Genomic DNA, 17,076 nt, shown 5'->3' on the forward strand with positions numbered 1-17,076 from the left:
TGTCATTGTTAGGGATCAGACCAGCAATCAAAGCTTTAACCATTGCACCAGTCCTCACTGTAAAGTGTCCTATGCTTACTAAAGCTGGTATTGTACAGACTGGGTCCTGTTGTTTCAAGCATTCTCTGCAAAGGCTCAGGATGGTGTCAAAACCAGAAATGAACCATCCCTTGTCCCTTCCCTAGGGAAAAGCTGATAGATGCAGAATGATGAATAATAGAAATGTATCTGCAAGGACTTGTTTTGCTGAATAATATGGTTTCCAGTTGCACAAACACAGTTTCCCTGAATATTTTCCATTTGGCAAAAAAAGCTTTGCAGTCCCTAAGACAGTGGAGACTCCAGGTATCAATGGGCAGATCATCCACTGGTGATCAAACCCTTTTTGAGACCAGAGTGGATGCAAATTCTGTTGTCTGTGTCCAAATGGGATTGTGAAAATTTCCTCGGCAATGTTCCAACTTCAGAGGTGACGAAATAGTGAACTTAGAAGAAAGCTTGGTTGTAATCTCACAAATGGATTTATAAAATGAGTAACACTTCCTTTCTTTTCTCATTAAAATTATATTTCCAGCTTTCTTTTTCCCCTTTACAATTGCAGTTTAGCATGACTCTAGGGGGAAATTCAATTTTATGTTACATTTTGTGTTTTTACTGCTAAAATAGAAGTGCCTTGTAGAGGATTTTACCTCTTATTTTGGACTTCAGTTATTATGTCTACTAATATTCCATTCATTCCTCATCTAACCTCATATTCATGTCTGAAAGAACTATAGATGGAAGTTTTCAACATTGACTGCCGCAGTTTGAGGGCAGTGCCATGCTTACCTTTGAGGTTGAGCTCATGTGCCACTGCTTCTGCCTTTGCAAGGACCAGGTCCACCACAGCTACTTTAGCACCAGCTTCTCCCAGCGCATGAGCAAAGGCCCTCCCGATTCCCTGCCCACCGCCAGTAACGTAGGCCACCTTGTCATCCAAACGCAGCCGGTCAAGGATGCGCTGCTTGTTATAACCCCAGAAAACATCGTCCCTCATCACTTCTTCCTAAAGTAAAGACAAATATACATGGCACAATCAGTGGCAAAGCTTAGTACTAGAACTGCTATGACAGGCTCTACCTGTGAGATCTTCTTGATCCGTTAGCTAATGCAAAGATATGATTAACTAAAGCCAAAAAGAATCCTTACCCCTACTGATATTATTCTCAACAGGAACACCAAGGCACAAGGCAATGTAGCAGAAGGGCTATGCTTGGGAAGATGCACTGACCACTCCATATACAAGACAGTAGGGTCAAGTCTTTCCTGGCCCATGGGATATCATAGAATCATAAAATGGCTTGGGCTGGAAGAAACCTTAAGGATCATCATGTTCCAACCCCCAAGCCACAGGCAGGACCACCAACCTCAAGGTCTGGTACTAGACCAGGCTGCCCAGGACCCCATCCAACCTGGTCTAGAACACCTTCAGGATGGAGCAAACACAGCCCTTTTGGGCAGCCTGTTCCAGCAACTCATCACTGTCACTGTGAAGAACAATGGCATGATCAGGTATGACTTCTGAGAAAAGGACTGATTAAGTCTTCCAGCTATTTCACTCCCAGGACCAAGTCCTGCCCTCTAAATCAGCTGCCTCCAGGAAGAAGGAGGCTGAGAACATGTTTCCAAAGGCAGGATTTGGCTCAAATGCTGTGCAGTCAAAATATCTTCACAGGGCTGGTGCGCAAATAAAGATATCAGCCAATAACTTAAACCAAGCTGTCATCTGATCAGCTGCCATACATCATTTTCCCCTGGCTGGAATCACAATGGAAAATACAAGATGTTTAAAATATTGGTTTTGAAATGCCAGGAATTACTAGTGGATGTAGCTTTGGGAGCAGTCAGAAGCTGCCAAATAATCAAGACATTTGGGTCTGGATTTACAGAATTGGGCGATTACAATTCCAGATGGGAATTTCATTATAGCTGGATGATGCCCATTACAAAAAATGGAGTTCCTATTAAAAAAAAAAAAAAAAGATAAAATCACCATCTTTTCCATAGGACAAGCTAAATCTGCATGGCACTAACAGCACAGCAGAGCATAAATCTGGGCTCCCAACAGCAAATCCCTGGAAATGCTCTTATCACTGTTCTCAGCAAAGTCAAAAATTTCCCAAAAATGTTCACAGAAAATACAGACCTTTGATTCAATCACTCCATCTGGCCGTATGGGGCTCCTTCGAATGATGCTCAGCCCATTTTGCACAGGTAAAATTATCTGCAGACATAATGCATAAGCAGTTAAGGAAAGTCCTTCCTTCATTAGGCCAGAGTAGTTTTTCTCCTACTGTTATCCTTTAGCTAAAATTCCTTCCAACCCAAATATGTCAGGCATCTATATTTGCTCACATTCTCCTCCCAAACTCCCAGCTTCCACAGATGCCAGGAAAATAAAAGCAATTTTGCCTCTCCATTTTCTAAATGAGTGTCAGCTGCTGAGATCTCTGGGTTTCCACTGCCTGGCTAACGCTGTTATGAAGACATTCCAGAATCATTCTCGGAACTTAGCAAACCATCATAGCAACACTTCAGTGTTCATCACTATTCACTGGAACATCTTTCCTGCACCCATAGGTGAATCTAAGTGGACTGTGACAACTGCCTCTGATGCTGTTATCATACTTCAGTGAAAGATGTGCTCAGCGCAGGAGGTTCAACCCTGGGATCAAACCATTAAAAGAATAAGTACAGAAACAACATGCTGTTTACATGCATTAGATGGCTAGCAGTAATATTCAGGGCAGAGAAAGCCACTGTGAGTCTTTCCCTGTTCTACAAAGAATAGTCATTGCTCTTTGTATTTGATGGTTGAGTTGATGATAGAATAATAGGATGAGATAGGAGGCACCCCTAGAGGCTGTCTGCCCTGCAGATAGACAAAGATCTTGAGTTGATGAGGCACAAAGCCCAAGCCCTGTATTATGGCAACCAAGAGGAGGCTATTGGAAGAGTGGATACTTGAGAGCAAGCCTCGTATGCTGGTGCCACTGTGCTGGGGTGGCACTAGTGACAAGTGCATTTAAAGCCTTGTTGTCTCCTGTTGTGCCGGTGGTGCCCTGTAGCCTCCAGAGGCTTTAAGCAGAGTGGTGGTTCCTTGGTTGCGCTGCAGAGCTGATTATTCACTTCTAAGTGCTCAAATTTAACTTGCCTTTAACACTGGAGATGATGTATATAGAGAGCAGGGACTTTTTGCTGAAAATAGAAACTCAGGAAAGGTGAATTATAATAAAACTTGGGTTCATTTTAGGTCCTCTGAATAATGGCACCAACAAAAGAAAGATTCTGATGAGTACATTCAAAAATCCATAGATACAGTACAGCAGGCAGCCTAACCAATTGCATTGCACCAACCTGCTCAACACGAGGATCTGAATTAATCACTGTATTTAATTTCCTGACAGCTAGTACATTTTCCTCAGATATGTTCTCCAGGTAGACTTGTCCTTTCATGAGTGTATTCTCTACACAGATCACTCCGTCCATTCTCAGCAAGTGGTTATCCATGACAAAGCTGTAGTAGTTAACAGCATTCCTTTGATCAGCATCAATAAAGACTATATCAAAGTGTTCATCCTCAGCGTGTAATGCCTGGAAAAAAAAAAAAAAAAAAGAGGATGGAGAAAACTCATTATTTACCTGCTGTCTGAATAGCCAGTTTCAACTTACCATTTAAATGCCCTCTATATAAAAAACTCAAATATGAAGAACTCTGGATTTTTGGGTGGTGTTTTTGTTCTTTTGGTTTTGGAGTGGTTTGGTGGTTTTTTTGGCTGAAATTACTTCTGGAGATCTTGGGAGTTTCCCATACTTCACAAAGAATTCTTCAGCAGCCCCAGTGCCCAGATCACTGAACATCTCACAGACAATCAGGATGTAAGAGATGATCGCTCATCCCAGCTTGTCTCATTGAGAATCACAGTAAAAACACCTGCATGTTGAGTCAAAGGGGACTGAGCCATCAGGGTAGGGGAGAAGACTCACATCAAACCCTGTGGCAGCTGAGCTGCTGCAATAAGCTCTCTCTTCTCAAAAGAGTAACTATCCACAAACCAAAGAGTGGCAATTGCAACAGTCTTTGGGAGAAAGAGACATAAGGCTGATCCTGGGAATTGCAAACTAGCAAGTCCCACTTCAATAACAGGCAAATGGTTGAAATCCCAATTAATAATAGAATTATAAGGCACATAAAAGAACAGGTCATGGTAGAGATAAAGCAGCATAGCTCCTGTGAAGGAAAATGATGTTTCTTTAATCTAAAAAAAATGCTCTGGGTGGCTCAGCAACAGAGGATAAAAGAGAACTGGCTTCTATCATCTAATTGGATTTTCAGAAATGCGGCACACCTTCCCTCCAAGCAGGCTGCTGATCATAATGTATTAAAGTGTTGATGGATGACCAGATGGGAGCCTTTACAGCCTTCTCCTGTGGCAGTTAATGCACTCGCTGCCCAAGAGGCTGCTTTGGAATATTTCAGATTCCATCTGGGACTATTTAACTGCATCTGTGTGCGTTGCAATGAAACAACGGCTCATCCACCTATCTCAGGCAAGCATAAATGCTTTCAAGTCTTGGCATTTCAAGTGAAAAGAGAAACAATTACATTTTTCAGAACTCACTGTTTCTACCACAACTTTTAACAGCAGTTCTTGCGTCCAGATTTCCCTTTTGTGTTTGGAGACATTGTGGACAATGAGTGATGAGAGAACCCCTGAGATGTAGGAGAGAAAGCATTAAGAAGAAATGGCAGCGGAGTATTTGAATAACTAACTTGTTTTCAGGACTGAGGTTGATAGCTCCCAAACAGGGATTTCAGGAACCTTTCAGAAGCAGAGAGCACACTGTTCTGATGAGAAAGTAGCAGGGAATGGATCACTGAAGCTCTGAATTATTCTATTTTGCAAACTAGTGTCATTCTGAGCTTGTTAGTGGTTAAGAAATAAAGCTTGTTTCCCTCTTGGATGATACTGGTGGAAAGCAACAGGGAGATTTTTGCTATGGGGAAGAACATCTTATATCAAACTGAAACTCAGTCAGTCTGTCCAATGTCACTGCTTCAGGAGAGGTCAGAAGATGGAAGCTGGGAGGAGGAGTCTGTTGTGAAGAAAGATTAGAGGTCTCATTCTCCAGAGAGAAGAGCCAAAGCAAATTCAAGCAATTACCATGACTTATCGCTACTTTCTGACTTGTAACCTTCCTGGGTGGAGGAGGTGGAGGGCAGGTATTCAGAAGCAGATGTGGCAATCTCTAAACATATGCTACTACTGCTCTGTGCTATGGCTCCCTAATGAAAAAGAATCTCGCTTTTATGCATTGGCTTCATTATGTCCATATGGAGTTGTACAGCTCCTAGGATATTTGTTGGACTTCTTGTTTCAACCCTCTTTCTGCGCTGCCTACCTGCTGACAGCTTATCCCTTTCTTATCTAACTTCTCATGCAGACAAACCATCCTTCAGCATCACAGCTCTCAGCCCAGGAGGACCCCTGTGCTCATGTGCATCTAGCACAAGCCTGTGTTACCCTTGCTCTGCTTAAAGATGTTTCACTTCAGACAGTTTGAGTCCTGAAGAGCCAGCCTCAAATTTCACTTGTCTCCTTTCATTTCCTCCAACTCAAGCCCTTTGCAGTCTCCTACCCTAATTACATTCTTTGTGCATTGCAGAGATTTGCAAGACACTAATACGTGTTGTGACAACTTGGGAGTAGATTTTAGGTGCTGAAGTTTAGGCAAATAGGTCCATTTTATCTAGCCTAAGGTATACCATACAGCTTCCACATGCAGCTCCAAGTATCTTGTTTCATATACAACAAACAGCTATGGAAAAGTCAAATGCCTAAGGGCAGCTGCAGCAGTACTAGATGCTTACGTAGGAATGCCTGAAATACTCCCTTGGAGCTCACACTGGGACCTCCCAGCAGATCCGAGTGCGGAGCTTCAAGCTCAAAGCAGCAATGCAGCAATGGAGGGAGCAGGAGAGCTCACTGCTATCCCTCTCAGAATGGGACTGACCACCCTTTTCTTCCCCATGGGATTGAGCAGACCTCGCCTGCTCCTACCTGGTCCTTTTGTCATTTGCTAAGAGTGCCTCTCTCCAGAGAGAGCCCAAACATCTCCAACCATGAGGAAAACTGAGATCCAGAAGGGAATAATCTGCCTGCAGAATATCTTGCTGAAACTAATTTCCTGAATGTTTACAGTGCAATCCCTGCTCCTTGCTACAGAGGCATCATAGATGGTAACAGATGGCAACAAGAAGTGTCTTAATTCAGAGCAAACTTGGCTAAAATTAATGCTTTTACTTACAGTGAGTCATTAACTTCCTTTTGGATTGAAAAAGAAGGGAGGAAAAAAAAAAAAAAAACAGAAGAAAAAAAGAACTTGTAGCACTGCATTGCACAGAAGAGATGAACCAAAAGCCAGCACAAGAAGGGCACAGCAACAGTGTTGGCAGATACAGCAAAAGATCAGGGAGAGGACATCCTGAATAAAAACATGAATGAATCTTCTGCCAGAGCTGAAAGAAAACCTGATTGCAGCTCAGATCAGAGACAACACGCTTTCATAAGGCACATATAAACTCAATCAGACACAAACAACTGTCCAGCTCCTTTGAAATGGATCATACAGTCAGCATATTTGTAATAAAGACGTACTCAAAACTTATTACCTTCCCTACGCTATGTTCTTGACCTAAATGCAATAGCGATCCATCCTTAGAATACACAGAATACATGAAGAAGTACAGCTTCCTTTTAAAACACCATTAGAATATTTTACTCTATGTGGACATACACTCTTGTTACTCCTAAACGCTATTCTATTGAGTACAGTTTATATTCACCGGCAAAGCTAAATCTCTGGGGAAGCTAGAGAGGGAATGCAATTTCTAGTAATAACAGCTCACAACAGTGAATACTATCCACTTATCCCCACAATTTCCAGCTATTTTGGACTCCTTTCTGAATTAACCTTTCATATCAAAAGGAGCAATTCTGCACACTAGAGACTCCGACACAATTTCATGCATAATTTATTCACTCAGTTCAACATTAAACGCAGAGTCCTTGACTTTGTCAAGGTGGATTCTGTTGGCAGACTTCACAAGCAGCAAAACAGGAGAAATGAGATCTGCAGCTCAACCTCTTCACCTATTCTGTCTGGTAAAAGGAGGGAAGAAAGGAAAAAAGAAACCCCCGGCATGCTTACACAATGCCTTGCAATCAGCAGAATCTGCTGCAAACACAGCGCTATTTTCTGTGTTGTGCTTTCGGTTTTAAAGTGGAAGGATCAAAATCATGGATGGGAATAATTTGCTGGTAGTTTGCATTCCCCGCGGGCTTAATCCTGTGTTCATTGTTCCACCAAATGTCTACTGGGAATTAAAGGGAGCTCTTTGGGAGGGATCAGACCCTTTGCTAACAGCTGATGAGGAGCAAGGCATGTTGCTCAGGCACAGCACTTCAGATTTAAGCAGCTTGTTGAGAAAAGATTTTAAACACTCTGGTTCAGCACATGCTAGTCCCACTGCCTGCCGCTGGGACCAGAACTCTTGAATCCTTCTGTGCTTTTTGTCCACATTACCCATTTTTGCTTCAGACCTGCCTCTTCTACCTAAGCTGGTCTTCTCTAGGGGGAGAAAAGCAGAGCACTGCTCACAGCCTGAGCCTCTTCCATGAGTTCCCACAACGCTGGCCCTGCTCCAGACAGACCCCAGCACATCAACGCCCCAGAGAGACAATCAAATGTGTCCCTTCATCATTTGTAGTCATTGTGACCAGAGTCCTAGAAGCCAAGTAAGACAGTTCTGATTATCATGGTGCCAATGACAAAATATGTCAGATCAATCAATGCCAGTTCAGAGGACAGCGTGGAAATCCTCCCACAGAGAGACATTTCAGTGCAGAGATCTCACCAGCCAAACACGAGCATCTCCAAGAGGTGTTGGAAGCCCCAAGAACCTGTCGAACTGGGGTCAGGATGTGCCTGTGCTTTGCAATTGGAGGCTATAAAATCAATTGCAACATCGTGTGTTAAGGATTTAATTTTCATGTCTTTGCTCCCTTCTTTAATCTCTACACAGCATGTACTCTGCCTGCCTCTAGATATTTCAATTCAGTCACAGTAAGTCAGTTGCACAGAATGGGCACTAGAGAGCAACAGCAATTCAATTAATTTCACACTCACTGCGGGGAGCTGGGATTTTAAATGCTGCACATTGCAGGTGATCTGTAACATTTCGTTTATTCATATACTTGGCAGAGCTCTTTGTTTCTTTCTTATCAAACTTGGAGGTCATGAAAGCCAGAGGTTAGGGAGCTCCTGGCCATCTCATTTTGTGATACTTGTTAATGGAAATAAAGTTACAATCAGGCTCATTATGACACGTCCAGACTGAAGATGGAATCATATCAAACTGGTTTGCAATAAATGATGGAAATGCCTTGTATTTAATGAACCTGGCTTTGGCTTCTCCTGTTGGTGCTCTGGACCTGCTGCAATGCCACGGAGATCCAAAAATATGGGATTAAATGTGAAACTCCTCCAGCTTGCTGGGACCCACAAGATTGTCTCATTCTTGGGACAAAGTCACTATTCAGAATGAAGCATATTTATCTAATGTGTCTGCACAACCAAAGCTTATCACATTGCTCTGGAAGTGAAAAACCCAGGGTCTAACTCCCTGTGGTATTATCAATGGGAGGAAAATAGTGATGGGCTGTGGGTGATTTACAGACATCTGCAGGACTTCCTCATTGTTGTGAACACTGAGGCACCTTCAGCAGTTCACAGTTATGTTTGGAACTAGAGACCCCAATCCAATGGTCACCCAAGTCAAGTAAAACTCTGCCACCAAAGACAACATACCTAAATTTAAAAGATCTGATCAAAAGTCTGTAGTATTTTGGTCAAGAAGGAAAACAAGCTATTTTGTGTGTCAGAGCCCCACCAGGCATTATCATGAATAAGAAATAACTCCAGTGCAAGGTTGTGTTCACATATTAGTGAGTGAATTAGGGTCACCGCTCAGAATCTTGTGGGCAGGAAATAGGACAGGCTGACCCTGCCCAAACCTCCTTAATCTGCTCTGAACAAGAGCTCCAAAATTCCCCTTCCAACAGACTTTACCTTCAACATGTCTGCTATCGGTCCCACTCGCATGCTTATCTTTTTACCATCTGAAGAATAATCAAATGCTTCTTGGCTGTTCACTCCGAGATACGGCGCTTCTGCACATGCAAAGATTTTGCCATCATCTGGCAATTCTTCTGCGATAGCAAGGATACTGTAACCTTTAAGCTTGCCAATTAATAAAATCTTCCTGGCTCTGATCAGATGAACAAACAGCCTAAAAATGTGGCCTGTGGAAAGACAAGAGTGAAAATATAAAACTATAAGTGTATGAAAGACAGTTCTTTGTTCACAATGAAAATGAGACGTACCTTTTAAGTGATCATTAAAATAAAATCACATTTTAAAACACTTTCAGATAAGGGTTTAACAACAGAATCTTTCAAAATTTTTATCTAAAATGCAGCAAAAAGACAACAGAAAAGAGGGACTGGTTTGAAATGTAGAACCTTCATCATCAATGCTGCTATTGTTCGAGTGCTTGTTAAATAGTGCTTGAAATATTGCATATTTTAACATTCCCCCCATATGAAAATGGCTTTAAGATGTCTCCATATTCTTTCTGGAACCCGGTTTAAAAAAATCACTACATTACCTTGCATTTGCTCTTAGAGTCATTATCCCCAGACAGCACCATCATTTAAGAAATTTATCATCAGTGGTGTCCTTCGAACAATGTATTAGTGTAATACATTATAAGAGTACTTCACTGTGATGATGTATTACTCAAAAGATGGGAACATCTGGGAAGAATGAATCTAGGAATAGATTTAGTGTAATAAGCTTTGTATGGGAATCCAAGCCTGAGTATTGCTACTTGAAAAGGTGAAGTGCTTTGCCACAGACCACCTTCACCACTAAAGCACATAACACCCTAGCAGGCAACACCAAAGCAAAACTAAGGCTTTCCCCCTCCCTGCAGTGAGGACGACCATCTCCTGGCTGCTCTGTAAGGAGTGGGGACAGCATCATGAAGCAGAGAGGACAAAGAGCACTCATGAGCATATGCGTCAGCATATATGAATGAGCACAAAGGCGTGGAGTAGGGGAAGGGCAAAATTCATACAAAAGGAAGGCTGGCAACAGCAGGAAGATCCTCTTTCTCTTTTTAAGAATTTTTCCATATTTTCTAAACTTTTCCATGTCATTCATCCGATCCCCACTCAAAACAGTCTAGAATATGAGGAACTTTGTTTATGCTGATCAAGAGCCATTTTATCATCTTGATTTATTAACTTGCCATTCAAAGAGCCAGAAGTGTCCTCTTGGAGTGGCTTAATTCTGGCTTTGGCTCCTCCAGCATCCCCTGAGCCACGGGCAGGTGACACCTTCCTGGATAAAGGAAAACATTTAAGTGTAATGGTGGCAACCAAAATCTGAATGTCTCACAGAAATAAAAGCAATAAGGAGGAAACTCCTGGACACAAAGTGCCTCTGCGTATGAGCATGCAAAAGCAACACAGAGATATCACAAATATCACTGAATTACAGTCCTAGGGGGACCCTGTGTGTCTAATAAGCAAAAGCAGCCTGGCCATGATTCCTGGCCTTTCTGTGTTGGGTTGGGAAGAGGGATCTGTTGGTCCAAGGAAGAATACACTCCAAGAAGAGCATTGGGTTCAAAACCAAATCTTTCCCACTGGTACCAAGCAATCTGTTTCAGAGTAAACTGTTTCAGTTTCCAATGACTGTACTCATTTGGTGGTATGTTCGTTTTCCAGCTGAAAAGAAGATTTAATTGCAGAATGGGAAAAGAGAAGTCGAATTTTAACTTTTTTTTACAAGAGAGAAGAAAAATCTTTTCCTCCCAAACTGCTGAGAAAACAGGGCACCTCCAGACACTATTTCACAGAACCCCAGTCTGAGAGAAGTCTGGATACAGGGAGATATTGCTCGTTGCAAAGGGAAATAAACAGGTGACTGGAAAAAGTCCATAGCCTAAAGACAGATTAGATTACTGTGTCTGAAGAAAGCAACCACCAGAAATGGCTGATGATACTTCTGCAGGCCAGAATTTAGAGTCATTTGAGCTTTTTCATCCCTCCCTCTTCTCCTCCCACCACTCACCAGTAAAATGAGAAAGAATTCATAACCCGTGTCAGCCACACTCAGATAATCCAAGTCCTAAAGAGTAGAACATTTCATATAACCTCTTTTCTGCCCCTCACAAATGCTTTAACAACTTTAATAAGATAATGTATAGCTATTACCATACAGCAAGCGTAAGTCAAACAACTATCAGCTATTATTTCAGCAACAGAACAAACGCTCAGTGTTCCCATAATCTACAGCCTGGAACAGTTTACACATTGTCAATTTAAGACAGAACTGGCTTTTTCCACATATCAAAATGTACACTGATAAACGGGAATTGTTCAGCAGACCCCACATGTCTGGGTAATATACTGAAAAAAAATAGAGAAGAAAAAAGAATAATGAGGGTTTCAGTTGGACTTCTGAATTAATGATACCTTAAATTAGCTTAATTAATTAGTTTAGTTAGCAGAATTATTTAGTTAGCAGATTAATTAGTGTTTGTTGAGTGCTGGAGATAAAATCTGCATATGAAGACTGTTATTATAGGGGGGGATCAGAGATTGTGATGCAGTTTTTCTTCATTTTTTCTTTATCCCAGAACTGGTTCGATCCAGGGTTTCCTTGGGATTTTCAGACATCCCCTTCTGGAGGCTGGCTTGCTTATTTTTCCAAGTATATGGTGCAATACAGACATTGCCGCAGTTAGCAGCGATCAGGTAAAATAGCTCACTCAATTTAGAGCTAGACTTCTTGTTCTCACCTCCTCTCCTCAAGGCCACGGTTGTGCTCAGACACACATGTCCGTGCAAGTGTCACTATATATTCAGACACAGTCAGCTCTCATCCTACTTCTTTCCTCTACTCTCCACATTTACAGAACATTTTGAGTGGAGAATCTAGAGACATACTTAGACAATCAGAGAAGAAAATCACAAGGTTATAAAAGGAGACCCATACCTCTTTGAAGTTGCCATTGCAACCAGGTAAGGGTCCAGTCCAAGGGCAACACCAAGGGCTTTCTGTAAGTAATTCTTGAGTTGTTCAGGTACACGAGAATCATTGAGGGCTATTTCTTGGGCTTTAAGAAGATTCTCTGCAATGCTTCCCATTGGGGTTTCTGAAATGGAAAAGGAAAGAAAGAACAATAACTGTTCAAATCAGCAGATGTTTACACCAAAAATCATATATAATGCAGGTTTTTGAAGGAATATGGAAACAGCCATGGAAGGTTTCTCAAACTGAAAAGAATACGTACTTCTCATTCACTTCTCTTTGCCTCCTGGTGAGCTGTGACAACACAGTGAGACACGGTTCTGAAAAATTCCCCCACTCCTCAAGTGTCAGAGCACGTGTAGGGTTATGAAAGCACTGCTGAGAGCAGTTCTGAGGCACATGGCAAACCAGCTGCGAGCACACCCGGGGTGGAGAAATTGCCCCTGGCAGGATTTTATTCTCTGTGGCATAAAAGCTGCTGAAAACAAAGCGATGCAGGCCAGAGCTGCCATCAAGGACAAGTCTACTCTGCATGACTGGCCCGGACCAGCCCAGCAGCTGTGGGACCATCCATGACACGTACCTCTGACTTCTCTCTTCTCTATTTCTTTACTATCTACTCAAAATGTCACCCTGGATGTTCTCATCAAACATTGGGTCTCAGTGGTGTCCTAACTGCTGTTGTCACCTTGCTGACGATCTGGTGTTAACTTCTGGCCAGATGAATGTCGTTTTATTTTTTTAATATCTTCTCTGTCTGAGGGTTTCAAGGGAAAAATCTGAGGTGGGTCCATGGAGCAACTCCATGTTCCCAGCCAGAGACATGAGGATAGTCAGGTCTTCTCATTAAGGACGTTACAACATTGAGTGTCTCCTACTTCACATCTTTGGTAATGGGGAAAGGTCTGAACCTCCCCAAAGATCTGCTTCTCAGAGCAGAGTAAGAGGACAACAGTGCTGTCTTCTGGGACAATTTCACTTATTTTCATTACCCAATTACAAACAATAGGAACGCAGACAAGGAAAACAAATAATACATGTTCCTTTTACATGGGAACTGTGGAGAAGACTTGGAGGTCATCTACACAGCACCACACTCCTGGCAGCAGCACATCCTGACACAGAAGCAAAGCAGATTTTGGGTTGATACAGCAGACCGTGATTTACAGCTCATGTTGGTATCTCACCATCAGGGGCATCTCACTCCTCTTTCAGCATTTTCTAAATTAATGGCCAATACAGAAGTAAACACTCTTTTCCCAGACCTTGCTAGTTTTCTGACTTCAGCAAAACCCCCAGCCCATCTATGTGCTGTTTGACAACACAGTGTCTTGCTGCAACATTTTCATCACCTCCAGGCTCCTGCCATGTGTCTGCAAGATGCCGGGTGTCAGGAGCTGCCTTCTGCATCAGCTCCCTGCCAAGCACTCCAAGGCTTTCTGCTAATTTAGCGGAAAAAACACGTGTTTATAATCCATGTCGGATTTCAGCAATCAACGTGTTTCACCCCTGGATGAGTAACAGACAAGGATGCCCTGTCACTCAGGGAGGGGGAAAAAAAATTTACCTCCAGCTGTTTTGTAACCTGTGTTATAACACCAACTGCAAACATCACGAAGTGCTCCCAGACAGCAGCAACATGCAGTACATGCCAAAATCAACTCCTCACCAAGGATTATACAATCTTTTCAAGAAGTACTGAATTTTATTTTTTTTTCTCTCTCTTTTCCCAGCCCTGGTGATGCTTAGGGCCAACAGCAGAGGTCAGAATTGCCTTCGTTTATGCAAGGGCCTGACAAGCTGGAGCAGAGCCTGGGGCTGGTTGCTTTTAGGGCTCTGAGCAATGAGGTGAAGGAAGAATTATGCAACTGCTTTTTTCCTGAGTAACTCCAGGGATAGTCCTCCTCTTTACAGCTGTACCATCATAAGCACTACATTATATTGCCAAGTTTCTTACCCACAGTTCTATCTATGCGCAGACATCTTTCCAACCTAATTGTGCATCATCTTTTTCATGAATATAGGGAAAACCAACAAAAATCTTCTACTTTACAGGTGAAACCAAACCTTTTCAGGATGGGATTAGATGGTGTTTACTTGGATGGCAGGACCTCAGCCAGGAAAGAGAAGGGTGTTATACTGTTTGCAGGGAGTTGCCCAGTAAAAGGCACGGTGTAGCTACAAACATGCAAAAAAAGAGTCTGAATTTGATAAAAGCCAAGTAAAGATGCTGCATCCAGAGATGTGAGACTGTATTTCTCATTTGGAGCCATCCTTCCAGTCTTCACACTGATTGTCTTCAGTGTCAACTTGGGAAGAGCTCTGTTCCCAGCCATGTGGAACACTGGAGCTGCACCAAGCACCCCCAGGTGCCTTTGGCAGGAGCTACCTGGCACTGAACACCAGCAAATCTGATAAAACCTTGGACATAGAAGCCTCATATAATCTTCCCAAGCAATTCCAGCTGTCATATTTACCAGTTCACCTCAGGCATCAATAAAGCTTATCGCAATACTCACCACTTTCTCTTAATGTATGACTACAGTGAGAGTGCTTACAGCAGGGATTCTCAGGAGTCACTGGCAGAGGATGTGCAAAGTATACCTTTATTTTTGTACGTTACAAAGGATGCTGTGTGGCAGTGGGAAGCCATACACACTAACAGCTGATTCCAAAGCCTGAGGCAGTCTAAGGGAGCTTTTTGACAGCTTCAATGGGCTTCAGATCTGGCTGTGAGAGAACAAAGTTCGTGTTCAGAGCAGCCCAAGTCCCCATGAGCAGTTGTTGGTTTTAGAAAATGGCCAAAAGAGTCAGCAAATATCTCACTGCATGTGCCATGCCCAGCATACTCAGCTACCAGAGCTAGAACAAAGGCTAAGGTGGCAGAAAACATACTAGTATAAAACAAGCATCCCAATCCATCCAAAATTACAGCCAGATTTCCTCTTGGTACAGCAATGTCTGTTCTTCCATTCACAATTCTCCTATTTCCTCACTCCTTTCTCTCAGTTCAGCCCTTTTCCCCCCACTTCAGGTTCAAGCAGCTCCTCCTCCTCTGTTCAGCTCTAAACAGTTGTTCCCACACATTCCCTTCCCTTCTCTGTTCCTTTCTGCTAAGACACAGAGCCTGGGAGACAGCCCAGGACCCAAGTCTGACACATCCCATGGCATCCCTTCCTGGCATACCTCCTCTCCTGGAGGAACCCATCCAGACTCCTGAGCCCTTCTTCTCACTCAAGACACCTAAGCCCTTTTGTATGCTCAGCCCAACCATCACCCTGGCTGTCACGTGTCACTCATGCCAGAGTTCCCTGTTAGGTGAAAATCTCTCCCTGCTCTCTGCTGGAGAAACCAGAAAATGCCCATGGACCATCTTAGTCACCCATTTGCAAACACAAGCAGCTAAAGCCTAAAGCACGCGTGGAGGGCTGCAAGCCCCGAGCAGGGAGGTTACCTGCAGGATGCTGCATGTTGCTTCTTGCCTCTCAACGTGGCAGTGCTGAGGTTCCTGGTGAGCAGTTGAGCTTCTTGTTGCAATGCAGCACTGCCCCGAGTTGCTGCTCCCGGCCAGGAGAGATCCAACAGCATCTGACACTGGAGAAGGGGAAACTTCCAGTGCCCGTGCTTTACGTAACAGCATTGTTCACATCCGGACCTGGGGAAGCTGCTGGTTCTCAAGGAGGTAATCAGCAATTTCATAACCTTCTGGTTACATAGCATAGACATGTCCCAGCTAAGCCATCAGGTGTGGAGCTGCAGATGCCCCAGGACTTACAAGTGGCCTACAGGAGAGGTTACCCCACACAGCACCCTGTGCATCTCTTGCCTGGGAGAAGCACAACTCACATCCAAGTTCATCCTATGGGCCAAAGTTGCTGCAGCTGGGGCTGCACAAGGAGGTGGCGGACTTTGGCCACAACAAACAGATGAACATTGGAAAATATGCGTGTCACCTTCTGAAATGAAATACAAGTCATTTGGATGCCTCCTAAATACATTAAGAAAATATAAATGGAAAATAAGTGAATGCTCAGGACAAAAGAGTAATAGAAAAGCAAATAAAAGAAGTCCCAACACTCAGTAGATTGCTATTAATCAAAACAAATAAACAAGATGTAGAGGGCAGATCTCCTTGCAAGATTATTCCAGTTTATAATATAGTAAACAACAAACTGCATTAAACCTGCAGCCCATGTAGAAAGAGATGCAAATTGTGTTTGGATTGGGAGTTAAAATTTCAGAAGAGTATTTGATAAACAGGCTAAGAGCTTTAACATGCCACCTATTCCTCCCTCCACTTGCTTTGGAGGTGACTTTGAGCACAGTGCTTCTCTTCTGGTGGACTCTGTTCTCCTATTCTATAAAATGGAGGTAACAGCTTATCCCCTCTGTGAAGTGCTTTTCCATCCGCAGATAGAGCCAGCAGAGAGAGCTCCATGTTAGGTGGTATCCCCCTCCATGGAGCAGCAGTTATGGCTTCAGGGGAGGTTGTTCTTGCAGCTCTTTCCCAAAATGGAATTTGATATAAATCTAGGTTCCTTGATGAGTTTGGCTGCTATTAAGCCTTCAGATCAACCAGACCTAGTTATTGCTCAGCAGGCTTTTGAAGAACATTTCCCAGCCTCTGCTTTTACACCTGGTATCAGTTTTCCTGGGTTTTCTTTCTGCTTTCAGAGAGGTAATTGAGGAGAAGGGAAAGATGAGTCTATACCTCCAGGCTTACTGGTGAAATCACATCAGGGACCCATCCCCTGGAGCCCTCCTCACAGCACCCCTGTGACTTTGGGCCAGGGCAGCAGGCTTTGCTCATCAGCTTAGGAGGAGATCTGGCATCCCCTTAACACAGCTGGGTGAAATCTGCAGCCTGAGAAC

The 17,076-nt window shown here is 43.2% G+C and overlaps 1 protein-coding gene across 1 annotated transcript in view; it reads right to left on the reverse strand.

Moving 5' to 3' along the window:
- The window catches only part of LOC107319729 (uncharacterized), a 30,479-nt gene extending 14,635 nt beyond the window's left edge, over positions 1-15,844 (reverse strand). Inside the window, exons 1-7 of the mRNA XM_085516629.1 lie at positions 15,659-15,844; positions 12,169-12,359; positions 10,364-10,506; positions 9,172-9,404; positions 3,397-3,633; positions 2,186-2,263; positions 829-1,045 (exon numbers count right to left, since the gene is read on the reverse strand). Of these exons, the coding sequence (XP_085372755.1) occupies positions 829-1,045; positions 2,186-2,263; positions 3,397-3,633; positions 9,172-9,404; positions 10,364-10,506; positions 12,169-12,359; positions 15,659-15,844 (1,285 nt within the window). The remainder of the gene's footprint in view (positions 1-828; positions 1,046-2,185; positions 2,264-3,396; positions 3,634-9,171; positions 9,405-10,363; positions 10,507-12,168; positions 12,360-15,658) is intronic.
- Between the last annotated feature and the right edge of the window lie 1,232 nt (positions 15,845-17,076).

Source organism: Coturnix japonica, chromosome 15 (assembly GCF_054131305.1).
Source record: "Coturnix japonica strain WE chromosome 15, WE-NBRP24, whole genome shotgun sequence".
In the NCBI taxonomy this organism is placed as follows: domain Eukaryota; kingdom Metazoa; phylum Chordata; class Aves; order Galliformes; family Phasianidae; genus Coturnix; species Coturnix japonica.